General features: G+C 44.8%; 1 protein-coding gene across 1 annotated transcript in view; it reads right to left on the bottom strand.

Moving 5' to 3' along the window:
• The window catches only part of VIT (vitrin), a 63882-nt gene that overhangs the window by 7288 nt on the left and 42485 nt on the right, over positions 1–14109 (bottom strand). Inside the window, exons 13-16 of the mRNA XM_073338364.1 lie at positions 6747–6809; positions 5376–5523; positions 4245–4348; positions 3266–3492 (exon numbers count right to left, since the gene is read on the bottom strand). Coding sequence (XP_073194465.1) covers positions 3266–3492; positions 4245–4348; positions 5376–5523; positions 6747–6809 — 542 coding nt within the window. The remainder of the gene's footprint in view (positions 1–3265; positions 3493–4244; positions 4349–5375; positions 5524–6746; positions 6810–14109) is intronic.

The following is a 14109-nucleotide window of genomic DNA, read 5'->3' as shown; positions in this document are numbered from 1 at the left end:
ACCCTAGTGAAACGCTGCTTTTGGGCTTGGGGAAACCAGCACTGAGTGGTGGGATCGCATTGTCATGCATGTCTGGGACAATGAGCAGTGGCTGCAGAACATTCGGATGAGCACCCAAGGGGAAAATTTGGTGGGTGCAGAGCACCCACCGGCAGCCTCCTCTGCTCCGCCTCCTCCCCTAAGTGTGCCGGGGTCGGGGGTGGGCAACAACTCCCTCGTGCGGTGAGGAGGGAACCAGTTAAGATTTTGGCAGCTCATCACTGGACACAAGCCAGCTTTCTGCCTCCCCCCCACACACAACAACTCACTTCAGTGATTCCCAAAATCAAAGTCACTTACAAGGGTCCTCCTCTACTGATTGCGCTTTGCCAAGATCTGACAGCTGTGACTGGCTAGGCTCCCCCGGGGGTAGAAAATAGCTCCTGGCTGCATGCATCTCTGACCTCCGAGTCATCCTCTGCCTCTGGGTCCCCCTCCCCCTCCACATCCTTGTCCAAGATTTCCTCCTCCTGCTCGGTCTGCTCTCGACTGGCATGCGAGCTACCGAAGTATCCACAGTGGTCTTCACAGTGGAGGTGGGGTCGCCACCGCATATGGCGTCCAGCTCTTTGTAGAACCGGCCACTCGTGGGCACAGCACCAGAGCGGCAGTTTACCTCCCACGCCGTGTGGTGGGCGTTCTGCAGCTCCTGCACTGCAGCGTGTCCCGGTCATGGCCCCTTTCTGTCATGCATCGTGAAATCTGTCCGTAGGTATCATAATTCCTACGGCTGGAGCGCAGCTGGGCCTGGACAGCCTCCTCGCCCCAAATGCTGATGAGGTCCAGCAGCTCGGCATTGCTCCAAGCCTGGTGCGTGCAGCTGCATGGTCACCTGGAGAGATGCGCTGAGACCACTGCAGGCATCACCGAGCAAACAGGAAGGGGACTTTCAGAATTCCCAAGGAATTTACGAGGTGGGGATGATGCTTGGTCACCTGAGGGCAGGGTAGTCAAGTTCAAACCGATGACCAGAGAGGTGAGGACAGGCATCGTGGGACACCTCCTGGAGGCCAGTCGCAGCACGTAATCGACCAGGAGGTCTACACTGGCGCCGTGGCGCTGTAGCCCGGGTGCAGAAAGCTCTAGGCCTCTTGTCAGAGTGGTTTTTTTGCAGCGCTGCAACTGCACAGTTTCTGCGCACCCAGTGGCGTGGCCGTGTGTGCACCTCGGGAGTTACAGCGCAGAAAGCTGCTTTACTCCGCAGAAACTTGCCAGTGTAGACAAGGCCTTCTACAAGGTTGCCCTGGAAGTCTGTGGGGGAACAGGGAAATGAACTGAGCTCTTCCAAGCCCCAGGCCTAGCAGCCTAGGCACTAAAGTTTGAGTTATAGTTATTACTTCATATGGGAAGCAAGCTGAAGGTAGCATTTAAGAAGAATGTCTTCATAACATCTACAAAAGGGTTGAGGAATGCCTGTTATGCATGTCCATTGGCTGCTGTACTCAGTGACATTTAAAATTTAGAAATATGTATTTTCATAAGACCCAAGGGTTTAGTCTTCTGCAAGGACTCATTAACAACTGTTAATGGAAACACTAGAAATATTAACTAGTAGAGGGGTCAAAAGTGTTGCTTTCTGATGAATGCTCTAGGAGCATGGCTTGGACAGATTTATTGATGCTAGAAGTCTTTTCACTAAGCCACTGATGTGTTTCTAGCCTGGGTAGCGGATGGTCAATGGATCAAAAATTGTGGGTGTCACCTAATTTATTAATATCATTTCAAATAATTGTCTGTTCAGCAACACCTCTCAATCACATTTTTAAGTTGTCTGTTTTTACTAACTCTACTAACTATTGTGCCTTCTCTTGGATGTGGAAACGGGAGTTGTTTATGACCTTAGTACTAGCATGGGACTCAAGGGCTTCTCATACTTTGTTGAAGGGGAGAATTACAGTGTAGGTACAAATAAAAACTTTCGAGTTAGTTACACAAGTGTAAACTCAGAGTAACTCCATTAGCTTCAGAAGAATTACTCCGGATTTACACCTGCGTTTTGTAACTGGAAACAGAATGTGGTTTTAACGTCATAACCCATACAAATCCTAACAACAACAGAAATTATTTCATTAAAAGAGGCAACAGCCATGCTTTAATATATACAACACTAGTTTCTACTGTAGCTGTTCAAGATAATAATCATATGAGAATTCAAGTGGGGAAGGATGGTATTAGGAATGCTGTGATTTCAAGGGAAGGTATTTTTGCAGGCTATTTATTTTTGTGGTCTGGTATTTTTGTAGTGCAGGGATATAAACAAAAGCTTTATACAGCCTTAATTCCAGCCTTAAAAATGGTATTTGTTTGTAGCTCAGCTCATTCATGGAATATAGAAAAATGGGATTAGAAATGGAAAAGACCTACAGTGTTTAGTTATCTGTCCACATTTGCCTGCCAGTGCAGAATTGTGGCTCGCAGACTGTTTTCTAACACTTTGTCCAGCCTAGCTTTACAAGTCCCAAATGCTATGGTTTTCACCACTTCCCTTGGGAGACTATTTCATAGTTTAATAGATCTCCCTACAAGGAAGTTTCCCCCTCTATTCCTTAGCTAATAAAAATGTTACTGGTTCTTCATTTCAGCAATCCTCTTCTGGTATAGGCAGAATGTAATATAGCAAGCCTCAAACCTAGGGTTACCATACATCTGTATTTTCCCGGACATGTCTGGCTTTTTGGTTCTTAAATTGCCGTCCTGGAGGAATTTTTAAATATCTAAAAATGTCTGGGATTTTGCCATTATTATTTTTCCCCAAAGAAGAGTTGATCATTCGAGAAAGAAAGTGAATTTTGATCACTTGAGAGAGTGTCTACTTTTTCCCCCTAGCTCCCAGCGCTTGCGCCGCAAAACAGCTGTTTCGCAAGGTAGGGGGGGAGGAGGAGGAGGAGGGGGACACGAGCACCACCTTCCCTTTTTTGAACGTTCAAATATGGTAACCCTACTCAAACTTGAGACAAATAGAATTATGAATCCATGCCAAGAGCATTGCTGCCATTGCTATTCAACATTCAAATGTTAGATCCTACGGCAGTTCTTAGAGGGAAGCCATAACTATAAGAAGGAGAAAAAAAGGGGGAGGGAGAAGAGGAGAGCAACATCATACAAGATGGGCTCAAATCAAACTAGGAGATCCAAACACCCTGAAAACCTTAGTAACATTCAGGCCTACCTCCAGGCTTTACACTGTAAACCCAGATCTAGTTTCATGTACCCCATTCCTCAGTACCTTGTCCACAAAGTTGGGTTCAATAACATTCTGTTTTTCGTTTTCATCAGCTCCTTCAATAGTGACAAAGAAAATGTTGATTCCAGATTCTCTCGCCAGTCTGGAGGCCTCCTCCACCTTATCGGTGGGCCATCCATCCACCAGCACTATGGCCACATTGGGTGCTCCACCTCGGTTTCCATTGGTATCCAAAAAGAAGTTTTTGTTAACAAATGAAAGTGCTTTCCCTGTAAGAGAAGTGAATAGGAGGCGGATGTATCCTGTTTACAGTAACCAGTCTCTTTAGACATGGCACCACTGAACTCTGAGATAGTGTTACTCACTGACCTAGAGGTCAAATTCCAGTCCTAGAGCACTGGGAAGGGGTGCATTAGCAAAGACAGAGTAGAGGCAACTTGACATGGCTACACAAACACGAAGGGGAGCCACCTGCAATGGTCCAAGTATATGCCCTACCCTGGTTCTAACAGAGGGGTGAACTTCACCCTTTCTCTGCTCCTCCTTATTAGCACTGATGAGCAAAGAGAGTACCAGGCTCAGATGTGCCAGGTGAGCTGCTGATGAGGTTGAAGGAGAAGAGTGACACCCCACAACTCTAAACTTTCCTGAAAACCAAACCAAGGCAGGAGGGGTGGGAAATAGAATTTAAAAAATATAATTAAAAAAAATATCTTTTACATAAGGTGGGCTCAAAATCTCACCAACTAATCCACATAAGTTATTAAAAGGTCTTTGCTAGCTCCTTTCTCCCCAAATCAGTCCAATGGAGGGGGCAGAGAAGTTCTAATACCCTTGCTAGTCTGATGGCAATATACGCATCAGAGGGTGCCCAAAGCATGCTCCTAAGCATGAGGTCATCAGCTGACAAGGCTGGTTCCATGGTGCTACAAGGAGCTTATTTGCCCACTAGATCTAGGATCCTACATCCCCTGTCTTCCTCGGGCTAGGAGCTGCAGATATGCTATCCCATGCCACATACCAACATTGGAACGTCCTCCTTTCTGTGGAATTTTCTCAATGGCATTTTTCACATCCCGGGAGTTTGCATGAGTTTTGAGGTTAAATTCTGTAGAAGGATCATCACTAACATGTAAATAAGACAAAAAGAAAAGCAGCCATCAGTTTTTGTTTTACATGTAGCATGGTTCCATTTATAATCACTTTAGTAATGCTCCATGGGGAAGGAAGAGGAAGACTCATCTTGTAAGGCAGTTCATTACATAATAACAGAGGAGACCCTTAAAAGGAAGTCTCTACTGTTTCCTATGTAAACATATAGGTATGCCTGTAAAACACAAATGATAAAGTAACAGGCATTCGTGAAGACATACCAATGGAATCTTTCTTAAACATTTCTACGGCAGTGGGCATCTCTGAATTCATTTAGCAGAGCCGTGGTTTTCAACCTGTGGTCCACGGACTATGTCTAATGGGTCCTCACCTCCATTCAAAAGTTTTTAGGGGTCAGCAAATGGAAGAAGGTTGAAAACCACTGTAGTAGAGGCTACTAGCTTGCATGTGGTAATGGTGTAACAGAGAGTCTTAGTTATATGAATTATAGGGCTTCGCTCGTTTGAAAGCTATTTTTAGATAAGTTTACAACACGTATTTAAAAAAAAAAGCTTGGTGTGTAATTTTGTTTCACCTTTTAGCACTCTGCTGCTATTGGTGTTATAAATTGAACTTCAATGCCTATTTTGTACTAGTCTCATTAGTTTACAAGGCTACTTCCTGCTTCAGAGAACCCCCTCATTTATTTCAGTGGTTTTTATCACTTTGTTATTAGTTAGCAGGAAAAAGAATAAAGACATTTAAGGCTAGAAGGGACCATTATGATCATCTAGTCTGACCTCCAGCATCTTGTTTACTTTTGTCTATGTTCAGAAAATAACAAAGTAGATTTTTCCCATAGACCTTTTTATTCAGTCTCATAATATCCCAAATGTTATTCCCCAAGTTTCCTAAGTTGAATTTTAGATAGTTTCTCTCATTTAGAAGAGATGTGGTGTTAAAAATAAAAAGCGATCACTCCAAAAAGAGTTGGGAACAGTGCAGTAGGGACCCTGTACAGCCTGAGGCAGAGCCAGACATTACGGGGAGACACTCTTACCCATACTGAACAATGCCCATGAGAGGACCAGCTATGCCAACATCAAGAGCTTGAGCCACATCACTGAGGAATTGTTTTTGGATCTGAAAACGGCGTTTACCGATGCTCCAGCTCCCATCAATCAAGAAGGACAAATCAACTTTGCAGTCTGAAACAGGAAATAATAATGAGAGAATAAATGTGAAGGGTGTTGTTGTTGTTTCTTAGATTTGATTTTCCTCTGATGAGAAATCAAGGCATCAAAGTTATATCTGACAACCTATCCCACTATGTGACTGCAGCAGAAAATTCTCATTCCTATTCATTTTCAAGGGATCATTATATCATCTAGTCTGACCTCTTCTATAACGTGGGCAAGAGAATTTCACTCAGTTATGTCTGTATTGGACCCAATAACTATAACAGTCATGGTATACAACCTTGATCATTAATCCTACTCACCAGATACAGGGAAATCCATTCAATCTGCTAAGACCCCGAAATTCTGACTCCAGCCGTACCTAGTAGGTCTCTCTCCCTTTGCTGCTGGGCCCATTTTCTGAGTGATTCCCTCCTCCCTCCATTAGATCTGCTGCCAAGCCAGTACAGCCCCAATTCCAGGAGCCAGGCCCGCTCAGTCAGTTACCCCAGATGAAGGGAGTGCTCCTGTTATCAGTGCCCACTTGCCTAGGTCTCATTCCAGGCACAGCAAATACAGGGCATAGTTAGCAAGCTTCCCCCTGGCAGGATCCAAATTCTGTGTCTGATGGCATATTGCAAAGCCATGGCCCTTGGACTGTAGAATTCACATGACCCTCCATGTGATATTTTAACCAGCCAATATCTCACACATGCTTCCCAGCTCAGGTAGACAGGCGCAGGCTAGCTCTTCTTGAGTGAGCAAGCTGAAAACCGCAGTGTAGCCAGAGGTAGCACGGGCCATGGCTTAGGCTAGCCGCCCAAGTATGTACCATGGGGGTCCGGGAGGGTTTATACTCAGGTGGCTAGTCCAAGCCGCTGCCTGAGCTGCTACTCAACGACACTGCTGTTTTAGATGCTAGCTCAAGCAGAGCTTACATGTGTCTGTCTACCCACCCTGGGAAGCAGGCACTGTAGATGTACCCTTTGCTTTGAGTAAGTTAAGAGTCTGTTGCTATTTTTTTCCTAACGTAGAAAAAATTATTATTTACAGCAGATGAGAGACATGGCTAAACAGAAACTTTTAAGGATGTCTAGGTTAGTCTATTGTAAAGGAATATATGTTCCAAAAATGTGTTTTTCCCTAATAGCTAATGTTTGGTTAATTTCTTGACTATATTCTTAAAAGTCCGATTCACATAACAGCAAAAGATCATTATGACTTAATCATACAATTAATTCTGATTTACATACTTGGGTTTCCCTGGGAAACTGGCTCCAAAGGTTTCGGATTCAATTCTTCCTTTGAACTGACACCTGGAGAAATAAAAAGAAAAGTTTAGAAGCTAAATGTGCAAGAAACTGTTCGGAGTCTGCCCTCACTTATAGGAAGAAGGCAAGGAGTGAACAGATGCATCTTGTTCCACATATGACTAAGAAGACGGGTCTGAAAGAGATTTGAGCTGCCTCTTATTATTTTGGTCAGGTGACATGTAAAACACTGCATCCCGGGGACACAGGGACATGTTGCTTGCCTCCACTCCTGTTACTGATTAGAAAAGGAAAGGATTGGGATCAGATTATTATAACTGCTTCACATTGACCTTACACTAGGTCAAGGATTCCCAAACTTGTTCAGGGTAAGGCCCTAGTGGGCCGCGAGATGCTTTGTTTACCTGAGCGACCCAGTGGCTGCGGTTCGCTGGTCCTGGCCAATGGGAGCTGCAGGAAGCAGCATGAGCCAGTCCATCGCTTCCCACAGCTCCCATTGGCCGGAAACTGTGAACCGCGGCCACTGGGAGCTGTGAGCGGCCGTACCTGCAGACTCTCGGGTAAACAAAGCGTCTCACTGCCTGCCGGGGCTTACCCCCAACAAGCCATGAACCAAGTTTTGGAACCCCTGCACTAGGTCTTAGTTCTTTTGCTTAATGGAGATGTCCATCTACTCATCCTGAAATCTTTTAATCAGAGGAGAACTATTAAACCAGGGTGCCAGCTATATTCCATGTCTAAAACTGATGAGGAGAAGACTAAAAAGTCAGTAACATATGGCTATTTCCAATTTTTTTTACACATTCACTCAAAGGCTAAATTTGCTCCTAAAATCTGACAAACATATATGGCAAAAAAGACTGGAGAAAGGGTTATCATTTTGTATCCTATCCTGGTACCTCCAGCTGGTTCAGAGCAGTGGCTCATTTAAAAGGTTTACTATCCAGCAGCCAAATCTGGTGGTGCAGACTTTTCTGAGTTCCTCTTCTGACCACAGTTCTATTTTGTGTTGTTTGCTAGAGGTATTAAATTTGGCTTTTCTGACAGTAACAACCTCAGTGAAATGAATTAAACAGGTGATCTGTTCATGAAATGAATGCTTCTGGAATCTCTCTCAGAAGGTGGTCCTTACTATAGCTCTCAAATTTGTTGCAAAGATTAATTCAAATTTTTCATTCAAATCTGTATATTTCACTGTCTTCTCTTTGCTGAAAACCACAGCAATCAAAGGAAGATTACTATACTGACTGGATGTTAGAAGGGAAGGGAAATAATGTGAGGAATTGAGAGTTGATTCTCCACTGCCTTGCACCTTCATTTACCCCTGTTTAAAATGAATATAAAGTGGGAGCACCATTCTGCCTTACTAGCAGCTTACATGTCCTTCGCACTGGTGTAAATGACTACATAAGGTTTCAAGGCAGTGGAGAGTCAGGCCCCTCATGTCCTGTTTTCCTATATGGAGATAGGAGCAAGGACAGTGAGCATCCTTACACATTATATCCAGGTAAGTGAAGCAAGTCATTAAGGAGGTCTTTTCTATGAGAGTTAGGTTCTTCTTTTGGGGGAAGAGAGAAAACAAAGTAAGGTCTGATCCAAGCCCCATTGAAGTCAATGGAAAGATTCCCAGGGCCAAAATGTAGAATCTGAAAAGCAGCAGCCTGAATGTCTGTTTATCCCTTCATAAGACAAACTCAAGTAGATGTGGCTTGGGAGAGGTAGCATTGGATCACAGAGTATTGAAGAAGCAGCATAAGGATGATTAAAAGAGGTCAACCTGACTTCAGTTCATGATTTTAATGTCTGGCCATTTTTTCCTAAGTTAAAGCAACTCACTTCTGCCTAAGTGTAAGAAGCTATTTCTTCTCACATGAATAGGACAAGATATTGGAAGATCAGCAGGGACAATACTGCAAATAAAGGAAAAAAACCTACCTATGTAGGAGGATAATTGTTTTGTTTCCTTAAGAGACAGTGAACCGGTGATTATACTTGTCTATCACTGAGACAAGTAATAGGAGAACCCCCACAAATCTTCATCAGCAGGCAAATGGAGGAAATACTGCAGACTTCAAAAGGAAACCAGCAAGAGGGTAGCATTAAAAGTGTGTCTTAATTACAGACAAAAGTTTAGAAATTATAAAGTGCCTCCGGGTTCCTCTTTCCCATAAAGCTGCCAGCCACCCACACATTAATTGGTGTCAGTATGAACGTACGTAAAGAGAGCGGATAACCAAGAATATCAGAGGAAGCTACCTCTGAGCTCTGAAGGGAACTGGCAAGCTTTGAATTCCTGAAGCATCTAAAACTGATGCTTTGAATTCCTGGAGCATCTAAAACTGATGGGGAGAAGACTAAAAAGTCAGTAACACATGGCTATTTCCAATTTTTTTTTACCCTGCAGATACCAATGATCAGATCATCAGGGACGATAGACCCAAGCCAAGAGGAAGAGGAGAAGCCAACAGTGCTCCCTAGTTACAGACCAATTCCCGGTGCCATGGTATTCTGATAACTAGGGTTACCATACGTCCGTATTTTCCCAGACATGTTGGGCTTTTTTGGTTCTTAAATCGCCATCTGGGAGGAATTTTTAAATATCTAAAAACATCCGGGATTTTGCCATTATTATTTTTCTCCAAAGAAGAGTTGATCATTCAAGAAAGAGAATGAATGTTGATCATTCGAGAAAGAAAGGGAACGTTGATCACTCAAGAGAGTGCCCACTTTTTCCCCCTAGCTCCCAGCGCTTGCGCCATGAAACAGCTGTTTCACGCGGCTGGGAGGGAGGGGGGCAGAGAGGGAATGCGGGGCACTCAGGGTAGGAGGCGGAGCCAGGGTGGGGATTTGGGGAAGGGGTCCAATGGGGCAGGGAGCGGGTGGAGTTGGGGCTGGGACTTTGGGGAAGGGATTGGAATGAGGGTGGGGAAGGTGCGGGGTGGGGGGTGCGAGCAAATACTCTCCCCCCCCCACCCCGGGGAGTGTCCTCTTTTTTGAATGTTCAGCTATGGTAACCCTACTGATAACTAATCTTCACAAAGTACTAGCTCTTAATACACTCCAAGCACTTGCATCCACATAAACATGGACATACCTTTGGGGCAGGAACCATCTTGTCATTCTGTTCTGCACCCAGTGCCTAGCACAATGGGATCCTGACCCCCTGGCTCGGGCCTTTCCATGCTAGCACTTTACAAAGAACTATTGTTAATAGAAATAATCATCATCATTCGTCTTAACTGGGGAAACGTCTCTCAGTTTTAAATCCAACTCCTAGTTAAGAAGGCAGCTTCCAAGATATGAACTAAACCAGTCTGCTGTTGGCTCCCCATACGAGCAAGATGGGGGAAAAGACACGAAGCTCATTCCCTCTTCCCTTACGATCCTGTGGAGGGGCCTGCCCTAGCATAGTGGGAAGCAGAGCCATTTCCCCTTGCCAGAGCCAGCCGTTATACTAGCCTCCCCAAATGCAGCTGGATGCAGGGTGTGGCTCTGCATAGCGGAGCGGGACAGGCACACGGGAGCACACACCGTATTCATTTGATTTGAAGGGTGGCACGGGTGCTGCTACAATATACGTTTCTTGGGAGCTGTAGAAGAGGTTGTGACTGAATTAGTTGGATTCCGCCCTAGGTCCTCTCCTATTGCAACAGGGCCTTTTCTACACTGTTAGAGCAGAAAGTACCAACACAGGGACAGAGGGCAGGAGGCTTGCATCTCTCCTGTTCTGGGGCTTCCAGGAGCTGGCTAAACTCCTAGCACAGGTTAGGACAGCTCTCAGGTGCTACCTTCACTTGCACCCTTGTTGCAATGGTCCCACTGCAGGCACACAAGGTACCTTACAAACTTTTTTTGGGGTGGGGTGGGGTGACGCTCTCCTACAGCTACAGCTCTACCTCCCCCCCTTTTGACGGGACCATCTCTCAGACAAAAATCCTTCCTGAAACATATACCCTCCACCCCTAGCCTGACCTTGCACCAGAAAGGCCTCACCAAAGGAGCCTTGACCTAGAAGACCCTTGTGAAACAAGGAGGGCCATGCCCAGCTTTTTGTTCATGTGCTGTACTGTGACTGGTACTGTCCCTTTCAGTTGGGGCTTCTCTCCAGTGTGTGCTGTTAATATGGTCTCTGACCAGCCCTCCTACGCCAGACGTTAGAATCCATGAACTAGAGGACAGCAAACGGAGAGGAAAATGCTTTTGTTGAATCAGGGAGACACTCAACACACAGTAGACCAAGATAACTTAATAACAGGAACATATTCGTTAACACAAAACCCGTAGTGTGACCTGCTTCCTGCCTTAGCTCAGTCTGACTAACCACAGCTGCAGCAAGCGCACCACCAGCCCAAAGAGGGAGAAATACTGGCAGGCCTTAGAAAGGTCAGGTTCTAAAAGAAACAGCTAGCAAAGCGATATACTCCACTAGCACCAATTCTAGTCGGTATAGGAATTCCCTGTAGTTGCTTGGTCCTCTTGCAGAGAGCCCTGGCTGCTGCATTTCTGAGCTGATTTTGCATACCCTTGTGCCATTTTTAAATAGTCAGGAACTGTGAGGGACAATGCAATGTTACAAAAGAGCAGACTGAGCCCTGTGTTATGCTGCAAGTTTTACAGTGTTTTTCCCACCGGTGCTGTTCATAAACCTCTTTATTAAAAAGAGAGATTTCCCATATAAAGCGGCAACTGACAATAAATGCTCTTCCACTTGCTCCTTTTGTTTCTTCCTGGTAAACAGTACTAAATGTCAGGTTTCAGAGTAGCAGCCATGTTAGTCTGTATCCGCAAAAAGAACAGGAGGACCTGTGGCACCTTAGAGACTAACACATTTATTTGAGCATAAACTTTCGTGAGCTACAAATCACTTCATCGGATGCATTCAGTGGAAAATACAGTGGGGAGATTTATATACATAGAGAACATGAAACAATGGGTGTTACCATACACACTGTAACCAGAGTGATCACTTAAGGTGAGCTATTACCAGCAGGAGAGCGGGGGGTGGGGCGGTGGGAAGAAAACCTTTTGTAGTGATAATCAAGGTGGGCCATTTCCAGCAGCTGACAAGAACGTCTGAGGAACAGTGGGGGGTGGAGGGGGGGAAATAAACACGGGGAAATAGTTTTACTTTGTGTAGTGACCCATCCACTCCCAGTCTCTATTCAAGCCTAAGTTAATTGTATCCAGTTTGCAAATTAATTCCAATTCAGCAGTCTCTCGTTGGAGTCTGTTTTTGAAGTTTTTTTGTTGAAGTATTGCCACTTTTCGGTCTGTAGTCGAGTGACCAGAGAGATTGAAGTGTTCTCCAACTGGTTTTTGAATGTTATAATTCTTGACGTCTGATTTGTGTCCATTTATTCTTTTACGTAGAGACTGTCCAGTTTGGCCAATGTACATGGCAGAGGGGCATTGCTGGCACATGATGGCATATATCACATTGGTAGATGTGCAAGTGAACGAGCCTCTGATAGTGTGGCTGATGTGATTAGGCCCTGTGATGGTGTCCCCTGAATAGATATGTGGACACAGTTGGCAACGGGCTTTGTTGCAAGGATAGGTTCCTGGGCTAGTGGTTTTGGTGTGTGGTATGTGGTTGCTGGTGAGTATTTGCTTCAGGTTGGGGGGCTGTCTGTAAGCAAGGACTGGCCTGTCTCCCAAGATCTGTGAGAGTGATGGGTCATCCTTCAGGATAGGTTGTAAATCCTTGATGATGCGTTGGAGAGGTTTTAGTTGGGGGCTGAAGGTGATGCCTAGTGGCATTCTGTTATTTTCTTTGTTGGGCCTGTCCTGTAGTAGGTGACTTCTGGGTACTCTTCTGGCTCTGTCAATCTATTTCTTCACTTCTGCAGGTGGGTATTGTAGTTGTAAGAATGCTTGATAGAGATCTTGTAGGTGTTTGTCTCTGTCTGAGGGGTTGGAGCAAATGCGGTTGTATCGTAGAGCTTGGCTGTAGACAATGGATCGTGTGGTGTGGTCTGGATGAAAGCTGGAGGCATGTAGGTAGGAATAGCGGTCAGCAGGTTTCCGGTAAAGGGCGGTGTTTATGTGACCATCGCTTATTAGCACCGTAGTGTCCCGGAAGTGGATCTCTTGTGTGGACTGGTCCAGGCTGAGGTTGATGGTGGGACGGAAATTGTTGAAATCGTGGTGGAATTCCTCAAGGGCTTCTTTTCCATGGGTCCAAATGATGAAGATGTCATCCATGTAGCACAAGTAGAGTAGGGGCATTAGGAGATGAGAGCTGAGGAAGCGTTGTTCTTAGTCAGCCATAAAAATGTTGGCATACTGTGAGGCCATGCAGTTACCCATAGTAGTGCCGCTGATTCTTGTCAACTGCTGGAAATGGCCCACCTTGATTAACACTACAAAAGGTCCCCCCCCCCCACTCTCCTGCTGGTAATAGCTCACCTTAAGTGATCACTCTGGTTACAGTGTGTATGGTAACACCCATTGTTTCATGTTCTCTATGTATATAAATCTCCCCACTGTATTTTCCACTGAATGCATCCGATGAAGTGAGCTGTAGCTCACGAAAGCTTATGCTCAAATAAATTTGTTAGTCTCTAAGGTGCCACAAGTACTCCTTTTCTTTTTAGTACTAAATGTATATCTCCCAACTGTTAGCTCACTAGTCTCATGACACACAGCGGACTCTGCAGCCATAACCATCTTTGCACAAGAATTTTAAAATAAAATTGGCCAAAACCATTCACAAACTCAGACTGTTGTTCCTGTTTCATTGTTGTCACTCTCTCAGTGGAAATCAGTGACAAAGAGTATGTGTAACTTGTTTTATTGACACCAGAGATGGTACAGGGATAGTCAAACAGCAATAGGCAATCCCTTCTTTCAGGAATCTTGGCCCAACACTAACGCCTCATCCCTAGAAACAAATAAGTTTCAAGAATTGACTCTAATCAGAGACCAAGGCAAAGAGCAAACTCTGCTGCTGCTGGCATAAATTTGCTCTGTCCAGAAGCTTGCATAACCAACAACAACACAGCAAGTCTCCCAAGACTGAACATTTGCTCCCACACTAACAAAAAACTACTTGGAAGATCATGTTTAACAGCACAACCTGGTGACTCTACCATAACAATCACGAATAGATTTAAGTCCAAAATATCTAATATGGGAGGACGGGAAGGACCTCCATACTTACAGAAGGAGGGCCAAAACCTACTCACTGGTCTAAAGGGGAATATGGGACAAAAAGTCTGATGGGAACAAAGAAACTGCTTCCAAAAAGAAATACCCACTCTCCTCCAGGTAGGGTTGCCAGTTTTGGTTGGATGTATTCCTGGAGCTTTGATCACATGACATAAAAGATTAACCTCTAACTCCT

Source organism: Lepidochelys kempii, chromosome 3, assembly GCF_965140265.1.
Source record: "Lepidochelys kempii isolate rLepKem1 chromosome 3, rLepKem1.hap2, whole genome shotgun sequence".
NCBI classification, from domain to species: Eukaryota; Metazoa; Chordata; order Testudines; family Cheloniidae; genus Lepidochelys; species Lepidochelys kempii.
The sequence above is the reverse complement of the archived record's forward strand: the minus strand, read 5'-3'. Positions and strand labels throughout refer to the sequence as shown.